Source organism: Malaya genurostris, chromosome 2 (genome assembly GCF_030247185.1).
Source record: "Malaya genurostris strain Urasoe2022 chromosome 2, Malgen_1.1, whole genome shotgun sequence".
Taxonomy (NCBI): domain Eukaryota; kingdom Metazoa; phylum Arthropoda; class Insecta; order Diptera; family Culicidae; genus Malaya; species Malaya genurostris.
In genome coordinates, this window is record NC_080571.1 from 316,975,455 (window position 1) to 316,993,224 (window position 17,770).

Below are 17,770 nucleotides of genomic sequence, written 5' to 3' on the forward strand. Positions count from 1 at the left end.
TTCTATTCTGAATTCTGGAATATCAAATAACTCCAATAATTCGTCTTTTATAAATATTATGTTCTTGGTTAGATATTATAATGATAGAATTTTATGTTTTGTTTCTATTTTCTCATGCAGACTTTGTTATGATTTTTGATATTTAAACTCTACCAGTGAGATGTTTGGTGTTAATAATAAAATTTGTTATTGGTTCGCAAACCATTTCTACCTGGGAAAACGAAGATAAAACATCGCTATCATCAAGTTCCTACACTTCACTGCACCTTCGATGAACGCGAAAGGGCAAATCATGAATCTATCTATTTTCTCACCCGAGAAATCCTTCACCACCTCGAAACGATCGGTACTGTTGTAAGTGTGCCAACAAGCTAACCTTTGCCGAAACCTGATTTATGTTGATTAAATATGTATCCTTCCCGGAACCCTTTCTTACCGATTCTATCTAGGTATTCTATATTTGCACAGGTCGGACTTTCAGCGGTCGTTTTATTGGTTTGTCTGGTTAAATTGAGAAAATTCCTTTACTATTAATAGATAGAAACATTTCTCGGAGGATATTTCAATCACCGAAGGGAGGTTCAATGTTGAAGCTCAAAAATGGTTTTCATCGTGGAGTTTCCTGCAGGTTTAAAGAGTTACAAAATCCTTTACGAATAAAAAGAGTTTTGTGCTTATTTTATATTCTAATTTCAAAAAAATATTCACAAATAATGAGAAATAAAAGCATGGCTACAAAAACAAAACTTACGAAAATCAAATGACTCTTTAAACGTTTAAAAATAAATCCTTCAATGTCCAGATTTTTGCCGAATCAGTTGTCCAATTGCCACAATCGCATCTGCCAGTACCATATCGCTGTTTTGATGTTGCTGTGTAAAAAAAAATATCACCATCAATAGAAAAATATCCCAGTGGAACTGAAATAAATCAACGAAAATTGGCCTACGCCTATCAATCTTTACTACATTTTACAAGAACACACAAACAGTTCTTTACACCATTTCTGGACAATTGACTGCTGGAAATGCTCATCCCGGTGGAAAGCAACACTAACCTCAATTCGGCTGCCTCTCGGTGGACCAGCACCGCCCGGTAGATCCCGGTCCGGTTGACGGTCATTAATCTTTCCTCCGCTGCGGTTTTTCTGTTCCAGATTGAACAACAACTTGGTCCGGTCCGGCAGACGTGGAGCCACGTGTGTCCGAAGGCTGTCATCGCTGTCCACTAATTGATAGATGGCCTAGATAGTTGTCGAAAGGTGCGAAAGATTGCGATACATTGTGTATGTGTGGAGGAATGTCAATAACGTCAGGAGAATAAAAAAAATGAAGTGATGAGAAATGAATTAAAGGTGCGAATCGGGAACTTCCGGGCGACCATTCAACAAATCAAATCTAATGGGAATGTACCGACCTCAAGTTGAAGAGGTGAAAGTTTCCGATTCAATTAGGCTCAAAAGATGAAGTGCTTTGCGAAAGGGATGAAGCTTAAAGGTGAACATACCTTCACCAGGTCCTTGGGGAACGAATTTCCGACGGATGCGGGTTTTTGTTTGCTGTAAGATATGGGTTAGAATAGGTTTAGTAAATTTGCAGTGAATCCGATAACATACCTGCGATCAACGACAATTTTCTTATGAACTTCCAATGGCTCAACCTTCGACAAACTGCCATTTTCCAACTTTTTCAACACAATTTTCAAATCAATGTAAACCTCACTTTGCTCCTCTGCTTCGCCGGACGTCGAAACAGGTTTTTCGGAATATTCTTCGATAGCATAATTTTTATCATCATCTTCCTCTTCTTCGTCGATTACTCTTTGGTTGCTTGGTCTTTCGTTTTCATCTTTGTCGTCATCCCTTCTTTCATCATTATCTGGTAAATCAGTTTGTTCTTCGCCCTCCCCCATTGTTACTGTTGACACATCTCCGGAACTCTCATCAACATCGGTTACCATATCCGTTCCATTTTTGTATTTGGCACATATCGAAGTACAGTCACAGTTCGGCCCAATATCACTTGTGTCCCGTTTGTAGTCTTCATGATGTTGATGATAAACAGTGGTTTGCTTCGGTGCAGACGCAAGCTTATCAGTACTGCCATCCGGCCACATTTTCCTTCCTGTTCCCAATTGTTTCGTACTTCTTGGTTTCCGGGAAACAGTCTTATCTCTACTCCGGGTAACAATTTCCTGCAAATTCCCTCGCTCATTATAAGCCTTTGGTGCATCTGCCACAAAAGAACCATATGAGTAACCGTAATCCTCGGACCGATGGAGAACATCATTCCCATCTTCCCGTTTCAGGTCATCATCATTGTTACTGCTAAAAGGATCCGCTATAGGCCTAAATCCTTGAATTTCCCCACCCACCCGAAGCTTATTATCATCTGGTTCAATGCCGTCTTTATCATAAATGACTGAGTTTTCCTCGATAGAGAGAATTTTTCGTTCAGGTCTCCCCATTTCCGCCGAGACCGACCAGGAATCTTTGTCATCTCTGTTTCTACCGATGACTCCTGATGACAGGCTTGACATCCCGGCACCATTCACATCATCCCTATCAGCTATAGCTGAAGTAACAGTGCCTGTCAAGTCTTGATTTGCAATTTTATACCCGTAATCAACCTGCCTGTCGACATCATCGTTGTTTCGCCGGCTTCTCCTTCGGTCACCACCTGAATGAATAGAAACCGAAAAGAGTCCAGTTGAAAACGAGCTAACCATCTGAATGGAGATTGCCTAGTCGCTTGCCTGGCTGATTAATATTCTCACCGTACCGAACCGTACTCGGGCCCCCAGAAAAACCATCATTCCTCCCGTTCGAAATCCCACAAAGCCACGAATCGACCGGCAGTTATCATTATTACCAAAGTTGTTGTGTTTGCTGTTTGATGATGTCGATTTCAATTGGCTTGTCTATATAGATACACACAATTCCATGGTGGCCAACCCACCTTCCCAACGCAACAAATCACCCGTTGGAAAAGCACTGGGAACAGTCCGCTCGAACTGTTCGCAGTCGTAAGCATAGCTATTCACGCACCGTAACTGTTTTTATGTTGCTTTGATCATAATGATGGTAATGATATGTACATTGAGGTCAATTCTGACAAATATAAAGCACAGACTGTTTGAAACTGGCCAGGCAGTTGCGAGAGTGCCTGTGAAAACTTTAAATAAACAAGTTATTGATATTTTTTACAACTGGCTGGAGTCATATCAGTTGACGTGTCGATTGTTTTCTATCTGAGTTATGCTATAGTTTTTTTTTCTATAGCCTCAGGAAACATTTTATAGAGTATGTCCTATATATCACTTTTCCTATGAACAGTTAATAGTCGATTAAATCAGAATGATACAAAACTTATTCGGAGTACTGATTTTTTTTTAACTTATGAAACTTTTTCAAAACTGATTTATAATTCATACCAAGATCTAAAAAAATTCGCCTGGAACACAAAGGTGCCGCGATGAAAATCCCTGAAGCATCGATGACTTTAAAACATTCAAGGAAATAGAACACAGAATAAAACATCACTCCACATTACAGAAGGACGAAATGTTTCGATAATATACATATTTATATCATTCTTCAATGTACAAAACGAGAAAACAATCACCCGTTCAAAGCGGAGAAGTACCCATTACCGAGTGGTATAAAAATAACGGAAATTGCATCCTGGAGAGATGGAACCTGGACTGATGCCAATCAATAGTTAATTAGAGAAATGAATTAAATCAATGCCATCAACGCAGCTCGACAAGAACGTATAACTCACTGTCCATGAATGCAAAAACTGTATGAAGCGCTTGTTGGAGTTATCATTACAATTGTACTGGATTGTGGTTAGTGCACATACGCGTATGTATGTCTAACAATCTGTTTCAAGTTTTTGCCTTTAACTTGAAGCGTTTGTGTGCTCAAAACCAAACATTTGCAAAAAAAAACTATACTTTAACGAATTCCACGCAGATTTCACATAACACATGGGCTGAAAAGTCCCGGGCCTAACACATAGATGGCGCTAGTTTTATTGCAGTCACTTTTTTCAGTTGATACTAACCTTTAAAAGACAGCTGTTAAAATTTTATGACATTCTATTCAATAGTTTTTGCATTATTGTGCTAAGAGTGACGCTACTTTTGATATTTTCAGAGCAATGGATCTAAAACAATTTCGTGTTTTAATTTTACACTGCTTCTTGATGGGAAAAATACCGTTCAAGCAAAGCAAGTCCTCGCAAGTTCCTATTTCATGCCTCCCCGTGTGTCTCTGATGACATTTGGTTAATAGAACAGCGTCGACTGGATGCTATCGCCTTCTGCGTTAGTAGCAGAATGAGAGGGTGCGAAATGGCTTATAAGTTAAAGCCCATCCTAAAGTGCAATGTTTATCGTAGTATATTACAACATATAATTCTGTTGTTTATTACATTATATTTCCTGCAGTACTGCGCCGATTTCATATATTATCGTCTTATATTATTTTATGTTATGCTATATTATATTGTATGGCAATATACTGCATTTCATTATATCATATTATATTGTATTGTATTATATTATATTATGTTATATTATATTATATTGTATTATGCATTAGGGTATCTTACAAGTTAATGACTGGATGATGGAGTGGATTGCCAACCTGAGTCACGTGGGGGAAGCTGTTGTGTTTCTCCCAGAAGGTCTGAAATGAGTAAGACGCACCCTTGTAACAAACAAACCATCAAGCGGGTTTAAGCTGGTATAGCGAAATTTTCTATCATATGACTGCATGTTCTTGCTGGAAGGCACCGACTCCTCAAAATCCATTTTGGCCTTCTTAACAACAGTTATATGAAAGCTATCTGATAATCAAATTCGGATCTACTGTAAGTCTACCCGCATACACTGGTAATCACTTGAACTGATGGTGGCTTCACACATACATACATACACTTACGACATGTGACAATGGATGAAACAAGGATTTCTCACTTCACATACCTCATGGAATCAAAACGAGCGTCGTCTGAGTGGATGACCTCGGTATTTTGGGATGTGTGTGGTGTAATATTTATCGACTATCTTGAGAAAGGAAATACCATTAACAGCGAATATTATATAGCGTTATTATAGCGTTTGAAGGATGAAATTGCAAAAAAAACGATCGGATGCGGCACAGAAAAAAATTGTTTCATCAAGACAACGCACCGTGTCACAAGCCAATCAAAACAATGACAAAACTACATGAATTGAGCTTAGAATTGCTTCCACACCCACCTTATTCGACAGATTTGGCTCCCAGCGACTACTGGCTCTTCACAGACAAGAAAAAAATGCTCACCGGTAAGAAAATTCGCACGAATAAAGAGGTTATCGCTGAAACTTTTGAGGTAAAAGATAAATCGTACTACAAAAGTGGTATTGAAAAGTTAGAGTGGTGCTGGAACGATTGCATTGCTCTTAATGAAGATTAAGTTGATGATCAAGTTAATATTGAACCAAAAAAATCATGTTCTTTTTGTTAGGCTCGGGATTTTTCAGTTCATGTGTTTTATAAATAACAATAACAAAAATATATGGGACATAATGCATTAAATTATCTGAAAACCACGAAAATCAAAAGTTTTTTTTTTAAATCATTAGTATGATAAGTTACAAAACAACCAAATAAAATTTTCAAGTTATTGCATAAGTATGGAGCGCTCGTTTATTTTTTTGAAAATAGCAGAAATCAGCTATGTACGAAATTTCCGTTTTGTGTCAGGTAGAATTTTTTTTTGTCGTGCACACGACTTACTTTACTATGAGGCGCTTTTTCAAAGTTTACCCTCTGAGAGTGTGATAAGTTTTTGATCGTGAATATCTCCTGTTGTATCTAATAAATCAACATAATTCTTGCTACATGCCATCGGAAATATGATCACAATTTTATGATAAAATTTTCAGTTGTGTGACATAATCTCAAATAGTTCAAAATTACCTTTTCTTAAATGTTTGTTATAAACGAGTATCAAAGAGGATAATTCATAAGGCGCGTTTGCCTTTCTCGTGTTTTGAAAGCTCAGTGATTTGTAGAAGGTTTTATATAATCTAACTACCAATAGAATCGAAAATTTTCAACTTGAACGTGTATTGCAACAACATTGAAGTTTTTCAATAGTACACTATTGAAAAACCTGTTTGATTTAACTCATGACAGCACCAGCCAATCAGAACGCGAGATGTCTGCATCTATACAAGAGCATCCATATAAAAGTTGAGTGGTTCATTTTTCCTACCATTAGCTGAGCAACTGTTCCCGAAACAAGACACTCACGAGTGCAACATCGAGGACCTGTCGTCTCACTGTTTCCCGTTCTGCGAACAGGAAAAGGAATTTTGGCAAAGGGGCTGTCCGTACACCGCTGCCAGTAGCAGGTATAAAACGAAATGTGATGTGAGAAATAGCGTCATTTAAGTTAAAGCAGCTACTATGAACGTACGAGACACCGTCAGCACGATGGCACCGAAAACCGGTAGAAAGGCAGCCAAAAAGTCCAGCAAGGCCCATTCAAAGCACTTTTTAGTGCTAAAGATAATCATAAACAACTAGTTGAGTTTTGTCGCTTTCCTACCATTTTCTGAGCAACTGTTGCCGAAACAAGACACACACGAGAACTATCTCAGATCTAGTTGATTGTTACAATTCAAGGCACTTTTGTCGTGAATACGACTTACTTTAGCATGGGGCGCCTTTTAAAAATTTACCCTCTGAGAGAGTGATAAGTTTTTGATCGTGAATATCTCCTGTTGTACCTAACGAATCAACATAATTTTTGCTACATGCCATCGGAAATATGATCACAATTTTATGATAACATTTTCAGTTGTGTGACATAATCTCAAATAATTCAAAAACACTATTGAAAAACCTGTCTCATTTGACCCATGTCAACACCAGCCAATCAGAACGCGTTCTGAGGAAGAGAACAAAATATCTGCTGCTGTACAAAGCTGTTATTTTTATAGCCGTTAGGACCGCCCATTAGTGAAAAAGCAAGCTACAAACGAAATCACGTAAAAATAAACACTTCTCACAAAAATTGGATCAGTTTGGATTCTATCGTCACTTTGTGTGTCGTTTGCAAAGCTAGTTTCGCTTCCGACAAGAACGATTACTTCACAGCTGCCAGTCGTTTGCATTGGTGAAAAAACAACGAAAAGCGGACCACGGTGGAAAGCATCACACAAAATCAGCCATTCTAATAGGTCTACAAGTTTTCTAAGGAACTATTAGGATTTCTTCTTGGCAAATCGAAGGTAAATATCCTCAGTTTAGTGCCAATCTAGAATAGTTTGATTAGATTTGTGCACTTTTCGCTGTGTGAAATTGACAGTAATCGAGATCAAGTGAAACCTTCTTTGTTTTTGCGAAAAATGTAAAAAAGGGGAATGCTTGCATAATTCATACAGTTGATCAACTAATTGATATTAGGAAGTGTTATGCAACATGTCAATTGTTTTCGTATTTACAACATCCAGTTATGTCTCTGACATTACCCACCCGCCTTTTTGCGATTTGAGAATGCGTCCCAAATATGGAACATCATGCAATCGGTGAAAAATATACATTACAACGCTTTGTAGAATTTTTTAAATTGTGTGCCCCATATTTGGGACTCACTGCAATTGAGGGTTAAAATAAGCCATCTCCGATAAAATCAAGTGGAAAGAAAAATCTTCGAAACGTGCACACAAACTTACATTTTCCGATCTCGTCGAGTTGAGTGGGATGGTATAACAGTTCGGCTGAAAAGTTCGTATCGTTTAATAGAAACACACATTTTTTTGCCAAAATTCGTTTTTATTATTCAACATAATTGCCATCAGAGGCGATACAGCGATTATAGCGATCTTCCAACTTTTCGATACCATTTTTGTAGTACGATTTGTCCTTTGCCTCAAAATAGGCCTCAGTTTCAGCGATTACCTCTTCATTGCCTCTAAATTTTTTACCAGCGAGCATTCTCTTGAGGTCTGAGAACAAGAAAAAGTCACTGGGGGCCAAATCTGGAGAATACGGTGGATGAGGGAGCAATTCGAAGTCCAATTCGTTCAATTTCAGCATGGTTTTCATCGACTTGGTTTTGATCGATTGTGAGCTCACGCGGCACCCATTTTGCACAAAGCTTTCTCATATCCAAATATTCGTAAATAATATGTCCAACACGTTCCTTTTATATCTTTAGGGTGTCAGCTATCTCTATCAACTTCACTTTACGGTCATTGAAAATCATTGTGTGGATTTTTTTCACGTTTTCATCGGTAGCAGCCTCTTTTGGACGTCCACTGCGTTCATCGTCTTCGGTGCTCATATGACCAGTACGAAATTTTGCAAACCACTTACGAATTGTTGCTTCGCCCGGTGCAGAGTCTGGATAACACTCATCAAGCCATTTTTTGGTATCGGCGGCACTTTTTTTCATCAAAAAGTAGTGTTTCATCAACACATGAAATTCCTTTTTTTCCATTTTTTTCACAATAACAAAAGTAGCTTCACTCAAAATGCAATATCTCACAAACTAATAATCAGACAGCTGTCAAATTTATACACGTATCTTTTGAAGGTTGGTACTAGCTGAAAATGGTATGGATTTAATTCTAGTGGCGCCCTCTCATAGAAACGATACGAACTTTTCAGCCGATCTGTTATGTATAACACTAGAAGAACTTCGATCAAAAGTCAGTTTTTCTAGCAATTCTATTACTTTTCCTATAAAGAAATTCAAACCATGAGGTTAAAATCCGGTTACACCGAAACCTCCATTTACGAACTGAACGGAGGTTCGTAAAAAGAGGTAGTTCTTAGAAAAAAAATTACGTTATTTGGAATTCACTTCGCAAAAACAGTTTTGTATAATGAATGTGAAAACCGCGCATCATATGGCTATTTTCGGAACGGATGTGAAGAGTAAGTGCAAGAAATTGATGTTTAGGCTCGTTTCAAAATCCAAGATGGCGGCTTCCGGTTTATTGAGAATGCTTAAAACTCCTAAAATTCAAGATGGCGACTTCCGGTTTCTTGATATTCCTTGAAAACCCCTTGTTTTCGAAACGAGATTGATAAGTAGATGTTAGAAAACGATGTTTGAGGTGGTTCTGAAATTCAAGATGGTGACTTCCGTTATATTAATATTCTTTGAAAACCCTCACAATATGGATATTTTTGGAACAAGATTGAAAAGTAAATGTCAGAAAACGATATTTGAGATGTTCAGAACCATCAAAAACAGTTACTTGACACATATTGTAGTAGTTTCCAAGGAATACAAATAAGTCGGAAATCGCTTTCGATGTATGCCAAAACCTCTTTTTACGAAGCAGGTTCTCAAAAAAAAAGGTTACGTTATTTGGTATTTGGTTCATAAAAAAAGATTACGTTATTTGGGATTTGGTTTGAAAAAACAGTTACGTAAAAAAAGGTAACGTGTAAAAAGGCGGGTGGGTAATGTCAGAGACATAACTGAATGTCGTGAATACGAAAACAACTGACATGTTCCATAACACTTCCTAATATCAATTAGTTGATCAATTGTATGAACTATGCAGCATTCCCCTTTTTTACATTTTTCGCAAAATCAAAGAAGGCTTCACTTGATCTCGATTACTGTCAATTTCACACAGCAAAGAGTGCACAAATCTAATCAAACTGTTCAAGATTGGCACTAAAATGAGGATATTTACCATCGATTTGCCAAGAAGAAATCCTAATAATTCTTTAGAAAACTTTTAGACCCATTAGAACGGCTGATTTTGTGTGATGCTCTCTACCGTGGTCCGCTTTTCGTTGTTTTCACCAATGCAAACGACTGGCAGTTGTGACGTAATCGCTCTTGTCGGTTAGGTACAACAAGAGATATTCACGTTCAAAAACTTATCACTCTCTCAGAGGGTAAATTTTGAAAAGGCGCCCCATGGTAAAGTAAGTCGTATTCACGACAAAAGTGCCTTGAATTGTCACAATCAACAAGATCTGAGATGGTTCTCGTGTGTGTCTTGTTTCGGCAATAGTTGCTCTGAAAATGGTAGGAATGCGACAAAATTCAACTAGTTCTTTATGATTATCTTTAGCACTGAAAAGTGCTTTGAATGGGCCTTGCTGGACTTTTTGATTGCCTTTCTACCGGTTTTCGGGGCCATCGTGCTGGCGGTGTCTCGTACGTTCAGAGTAGTTGCTTTATCTTAAATGACGCTATTTCTCACATCACATTTCATTTTATACCTGCTACTGGCAGAGGTGTACGGACAGCCCCTATGCCAAAATTCCTTTTCCTGTTCGCAGAACGGGAAACAGTGAGACGACAGGTCCTCGATGTTGCTCTCGTGTGTCTTGTTTCGGGAACAGTTGCTCAGCAAATAGTAGGAAAAATGAACCACTCAACTTTTATATGGATGCTCTTGTATAGATGCAGACATCTCGCGTTCTGATTGGCTAGTGCTGTAATGGGTTAAATCAAACAGGTTTTTCAATAGTGTACTATTGAAAAACTTCAATGTTGTTGCAATACACGTTCAAGTTGAAAATTTTAGATTCTATTGGTAGTTAGATTATATAAAACCTTCTACAAATCACTGAGCTATGAGCTTTCAAAATACGAGAAAGGTAAACGCACCTTATGAATTATCTTCTTTGATACTCGTTTATACCAAACATTTCAGAAAAGTTTAGTTTTGAACTATTTGAGATTATGTCACACAACATATCATTTTATCATAAAATTGTAATCATATTTCCGATAGCATGTAGCAAAAATTATGTTGAGAGATATTCACGATCAAAAACTTACCACTCTCTCAGAGAGTAAATTTTGAAAAAGCGCCCCATAGTAAAGTAAGTCGTATTCACGACAAAAGTGTTCGTAAACGGAGGTTTGGTTGTATCGATTTTGGGTCAACAAAAAGGGTTGGAACTTTTTTTATTTTTCTTTATTAAAAATTAGGCGCAATACGACTTTAAGGCAAATATTTGATTTAGCAATATTGCTAAGCCTATTGATGAAATGGCTTTCGTTAAAATTTTGTTCAAAGTGAAATGTTTTTCAGAAAATGTCTCCGATCCAATCGATAATAAGCACATTTTTCTGGCAGGCTTTAAAGTAAAAAGATGGATAGAATATACATCATTTTGAATTTTGATGAAACATTAATTTTTCCAAAACATAGTAGTATTAATCCTCCAGGAATACGTAATTTTCATCAGAGAACCTACCGAGATACTTTCAATCACACAGTGAATAGTGATGTGTGGTAATGTGTTATATTATTAAATGGGACATAACACATGGATCAATAAGTCCCGAGACTGAAGCAGAGATGGCGCTCGTAGTAAACCAGTAACCACGTCTTTCTAGAGTACTACCCTTTGCTTGAAACGGGTCAAAATTTTAAGTCGATCCGACCAGAAACAGCTGAGTTATCGAGGTTGGAGTAAAGTCGTTTTGTAGTTTGTTTAAAAAATGGAAAAAACCGTTTCGTGTTTTGATAAAACATTGTTTTTAAAGGGTAAAAACACCGTGCAAGCGAAACAATGGATTGAAAAATGTTATCCGGACTCTTGTCCATCAAAAGCAACGATTTGTCGGTGGTTCGCCGAGCTTAAACGTGGTCGTACCGACACAAATGACGCGGAACGCTCGGGTAGACCTGTGGAAGCCGTTACACCGGAAAATGTGAGTGAAGTGACAAAAATTATAATGAAAGATCGTAAAGTGAAGCTCCGTGAGATTGCTGAGATGACACAGATATCATATGGAAGTGTATTTACTATCCTTCATGAAAAATTGAGCATGAAAAAGGTTTTTTCCAAGTGGGTGCCGCGATTGCTGCAACGCACTTTGCCACAAGTCGATGAAAACAATGGCGAAATTGAACGAATTGGGCTTTGATCTGCTTTCCCACCCCCCCTACTCGCCAGATTTAGCCCACAGTGACTACTGGCTCTTTTCTGATCTTAAAAAATGCTCCAGGGAAAAAAAATTTGGCTCAAATGAGGAGGTCATCGCTGAAACTGGGGAAACGAAAATCTATGAACATCAACCGTAAGGAAAGTGTTACATACTTTGAATTACGTAACTCAATTCCAACGAAATACAATTCACAATCGATTTTAATAATGACTAAACTTACCCGAACTCCCAGATAGTAGCTGGCGGTGAAGATGAGGATTTCGTTTCAGTGGATCAATCGTATCATTAAAACTCACATCCAGCATTGGCCGAATACCAAAATGTTCATGTTCTTCGCCCAGTTCAACTTGACTCGCCATAGCATCTTTCTTGTTCGTGTCTCCTTGGAAACTCGGAGCCAAATTATGTGCTGTTTCCTTAAGCAAACCGTTTGTAAACTCATTTCCATTCTTCTTCCAATGAGGCGGTTCCTGCGATGCTTTCGTTTCCTGTGCAACATAACAAATCTCATCAAAAATTAATAGTCTTTAAAGTGTAACATAATTTAAGACCTTGACTAGAATTAGACGGTGGAACAAAGACTCTTGTGCGGAAATATAATTTTAATAAAAAATTAACATCATGAATAAGCGACAAGTGTTCCCGTTCACAAGGAAATAACAAATTTCAATTTCTAAGCAATTTTTGTTATAAATGTGATTTTTTTATCAACTGAAGCATAACAAAACCCTGTGCAGTGAAACAAAATTTTGATTTTGATAATAGTTGGTCTGTGGTCTAGTAATCGGGACGACAAGTGAGGCTAATGAAAGCCACTGAGTTGTCATAGAGTAAAGTACAGCCTTTTGGTTTGGTTAAAGTGGCACATCGCATTAAAGAAGCGCCGGCATCCAACAAACATGCACTTCTGGTCCAGCTTGAAACATATTGCCACATTACGGTTTAGGTAAGCACATGCAAAGGCACTTTTCCCGGAGACGCTGTAGCAGCCCGATACTGCAGCACGGCAGAAAACGAAAGCTTTTAAGTGAAAATGACACTAATATTAAATATAAAATGAACAAAATATCCAACTCGTCGCTCTTAGTACGAACAACAGGATCCTTCATCAAGAAGGTGATGCAAAAAAAAACAGAATTCTTCAATTTTATGTGATACAAAGAAATTTTTGAAATTTTACTCAATAGATTCATCAGTTAAAGTGCCAGAAATTAATGTAATCCGTCAAGTTTGTTTCACCTTCTAACGTTTTCGGATGTTTCCCTCCTAATTACCTAAAACAAAGCAATTGGAAAGAATAATCCTATTTTGTCGCTTCAATCCACTCCACTCGTCTCTTCACCTGCCGAAATTGATTTGACTTAGTTACACCGTTTACATTCCCACGGGGCTGACACTTATCACGTCCGCTTTGACATAACAGAAGCCCGGTGAGTGTCACCTTTGCTGATGCAATTAAGCGATCGAGGACGAGCAAAGCGAAGGAACGGAACAGTGAACCGAACGAGGAAAAGGTCTTCCACGTTCCATATTCTTAAAGGTCTATCTCGTCGCACCGTGAATGAAGAAAATGGACCATGCAGTGAATAAATTAATGGGAATGATAAATTGCTTCCAGTGCTTCGGATGGTAAATGCCATTTGGCGGGATAAGCTCACGGCGAAACGACGGTGTTCGCCGGAGAGCCGTCGGGATTCGGTTCAGATAATTATTTAGATTACATTGTAATCCTCCAATCAGTGTAAACCGGGTACATATGGAACAGGAAAAATGCTTCTGCCAGAAACAAATTTCTGATCACTTCTGGGAATATCGAGATTACATCCCATTTTCATGTGACGGTAATAAAGGATCTATTATTAACATAAATTGAAAACCAATAGTGAAGTGGGTGCATCGACAGTAGCAGACAATTTTCTCCACATACTCCGGTTCCATTAATAAAAATAACAATGATATTGTTACCATATATTCCACCTAGAGCATGATCGAAAAAGAAACCAGCCCCCACAGCTTTGGCACCGAAGGTAAAAAAATAATACCAAAACTCAGCAATGGTTTTCCAGATACTGGTTCAGCTTAGCAGTAATTTTCTGTGAATCCCAGAAAAAATAGCGATACCTTCGAGATACAACAATAGCCGTACTGTCGACGCCAAAAAAAAAACATCCCAGGATCGAAGAGCAAGGTAGAAAACAGGACAAATTGAATAAAATCAGATCGTAATCATATCTCACCCGTGCTCCAACTTTCCACTTCCGATTGCATCTCCATGATGTGGAGGGAAACCCAAATAATCCACCAATTTGTAGCCCAACAAGAAATAAACAGGATAAAACGAAGATGTTGTTTGGCTGTACCGGAGAAAGTGGCGGAAATTACCACAGGATATTCAATAGAGGGGACCGTCCATAAGCAGTAATAAACTCGTTCTAATGTTGTTTTTTCCAACGAACGAAATTCGAAGCGGGATGTTAATTACAATTTTGGTTCCAACATGTACCCTGAAGTAAGGACGCTCGTTTTCCTGAATCCGTACACCTATCCCCTTCATTTAGAGCATTTTTTTTTTCAAACCCTGAGTCTGTTGCTATTACTGATGCCTGACTACTACTGCTGATGATTACAACCTCGAATCGTTGATATCGATACAATAATGTCTACAGGACATCTGCAGGTGGAGCTCGCATCAGAATACTAGAATGAGACTTCGACTGCTATACGGAATCTTTTCAAATACTAATCTAATTCGGGAAGCTTTTCATCATTCAGAGAAAGATTTCATAGAATAGGTTTTTTTTTTGAATGCAAGCTTCGAAGCTCGTAGCTTAGATGCGAAAGTTTAAACTGCACGTTTATGATTTATTTTCGCTGAGAAATTAGTAGCAAGTTGAACAAAGCAAGAAATTTATATATTCACAATAGGAAATAACAACAGATCAGTTATGATAAAAAATTAACTGTAAAATATGTTGTTTATATTTTGCAAGACAACATTTCTCTGAAATACAGTATGCATGATGGGCCTAATTATCATAGATCATGCAGACCGCCATGATTTTGGATTTTTTAAGATTCATATCACTTTTTAAGACTCATATCATTTCAACGAGCGACGCTTGACTAGCGATCAGTACCCAACGAGAAACGTTAAATGATAAGTTGGAATAGAAAAGAGTGCAAAAAGTTTTCTGGTTTCTTTTTCGCCTAAAATTTTAACAGCTGGTTGAATTTGAGGGCATAAGTCATGGACGAAGTGGCATAAAATCAACACCATTTTTTATTGATGTTGAAAAAAAAACCTACTTAATCCACCTAGCAGTGAGATGAAACCTATTTTTTTCTTCCGCATGTGTTTTTTGGATGAATATTTTCCAGTGTTTTAGTTCTCATGACACTATTTTAATTACCGTCGTTTCAAGCGGCAATTTAAAGTTCTATTAACTCATTACTCTGTAATGTCGAAACTGCGTAACGGATCGAATTTGAATCTAAACGTGTAAAAATCGATTGAACATTCCATGAGATATCGAAATAAGTTCCACTTTAGAGTTTACGGTTATTTATGGTACTACCAGAACCAGTATTCAGGAACCAGCATAATCGAAAACGATTCGTATGGCCATAAAATAATATAACGAATGAATTGCAATAGTTTTGAGTCCAACTTTGAAGTCTTTTTTGAATTGTCATCTTCTATTACGGCATGAATTTTAAGAACTCATCACCCTGTAATTCCAGAATCGTATAAAATTCATTAATTTTGTATGGGACCATATATCCTTTAATTTGAATTTTTGTTTTCGAAATTCGATTTTGCCTTTATTGAGAAAACGATTGAGCTTTGAGAAACGATTCGATACTGGAACCGAATTCTAAAATCGGTGTAGCCGAAGTCAGTTAAATCCACCTCAGGAGCTATATACTTTACATTCGATTCAAACTGTTTGAAAATCAGTGTAGACATCTTTGAGAAATCGTAGTGCAAATTAAATTTTTGGGTACCTTCCGAATCTATAACTAAATACCGCTAAAACAGAAACAAGTTTATTTGGTTATCAATTATCCAAATCTACAAACCCGATAAACCTTATGAATTTATGTGAAATGGACATTTTTATACTAATCACCCTGTATCATTTATACCGGAAGTTGGATCTGACTAAAAAGCGAGATGTTTTATAGGATCTTAAGACCTTTGATTTTAATCTTTTATGGTTCCTAGATTTCATTTGAATCTTAGATCGGTTTAGCCATCTACGAGGAAAATGAGTAACACTATTTGAATTTCGTTTTACATATCATCCTGTAGTTCTGGAACCAGAAGTCAGATCCAAACGTAATTCAGGAACCTTGTTTGGGAGCATACGACTTTTAATATGAATCTGAGTTTGTAGACCACGGTTGAGCCATCTCAGAGAAAATCGAGTGAAATTATTTATCACACACGCATTTGCTGATCTCGACGAACTGAGTCGAATGGTATATGGCTGTTATGTTCTTCCAGCATTTATTGCTGTAAGTAGTTTAAATCAATATAATTATGGAATTGCTTTCAACTCGAAAATGCTGCCATCATCTATTTTACATGTGTCATATTTGAACAATTATGTTGCTAAAAACGAACCGTGCTAAAATCGGTCCGAGGCAAAATTTCGTGAAAAAGTATGCTGTACACAGTCTTTTTGGTACTTAGAAACTATTGTATAAAGATTCGTGTTCCACGTTGCTCCCATTACTTTGTCATTCAGCGCTCAAAACTCTTACTACTGGAATAAGGCGAAAAGTCGCTTACACAATAATATCGATATCTCCGTTAAAAATGGACGGATTTTGACAATCTATGGCTTGTTGGATAGCTATTACCGTGCGGAATGTAAGTCTAAAATAATATTCTGTTTTCAAGCTCAATTGTGACAGATATTGAAAATTTTGACTTAAAACTTCGTATAACTCAAAAAGTAAACATTCGATCTCAAAACCATTCAATAGCGTTCAGAGTAACGGGGAGAGCTTTTATTTGCGACTGATCAAAATCGGTCCAGCCATCTATGAGATCTCGACCTATTTGTTGGCAACACACATACAGACCCACACACATACACACACAAGGACATTTGCTCAGTTCATCGAGCTGAATCGATTGGTATATGACATTCGGCCCTCCGGGCCTCGGAAAACTTTTCTAAAGTTAGAGCGAATTATATACCTATTTTTTATATTTATAATAAAAGGTAACAAGTTTGGTGAACACAATCACAACGGGACCCATCCTTAAAAATTTATCTGGTGACTAGCCAAGTCATTTCGCCGAAAGAGTTAGTTCGCCGAAAGGGTCATTTTGCCGAAAGGGTCATTTCGCCGAAAGGGTACGTTATTTCTCCTGTATAACAGTTGTGCCGCAGCCACATAACCGAAGCCAAGACGCTAGCTGAATCGGCCCCCGACCCGCCGTTGAAAGCGGCGGCCTCTTGCATACAAACCTGTAACCGCCTCGTTTGCCAGGTCTACTCAAAGCTAGGTTTCTTTGCTTTAGTTAGGTCCGAACGAGCGGGAGCGAGGTCGGACAGCACATGAACCAAAACGATGTGGCGTAGCCGCATTAGATATTTTTTCATTTTCAGTTATTAAACGAAAAATACCACATACATTTGCCTGGTAGATACACCTATGCATCTGATTTGATGCTTAGTAGCTAATAGTCAACAAGTTTTCTTGGGAACTCCATTCTAAGGTTCACGAATCAATATTTGTTCAAGAGTACAAGAATCAATCTTTATTCAAGAAGTACAATTGTAGGTCAACAAAACGGGCGTTAACGCCCTTTCATTTGT

At 37.7% G+C, this 17,770-nt stretch overlaps 1 protein-coding gene across 1 annotated transcript in view; it reads right to left on the reverse strand.

Moving 5' to 3' along the window:
• Nucleotides 1–733: 733 nt before the first annotated feature.
• The window catches only part of LOC131431211 (uncharacterized), a 59,421-nt gene continuing 42,384 nt past the window's right edge, over nt 734–17,770 (reverse strand). Inside the window, exons 2-6 of the mRNA XM_058596791.1 lie at nt 12,157–12,424; nt 1,616–2,678; nt 1,507–1,558; nt 1,058–1,243; nt 734–872 (exon numbers count right to left, since the gene is read on the reverse strand). Coding sequence (XP_058452774.1) covers nt 792–872; nt 1,058–1,243; nt 1,507–1,558; nt 1,616–2,678; nt 12,157–12,424 — 1,650 coding nt within the window. The 3' untranslated portion in view covers nt 734–791. The remainder of the gene's footprint in view (nt 873–1,057; nt 1,244–1,506; nt 1,559–1,615; nt 2,679–12,156; nt 12,425–17,770) is intronic.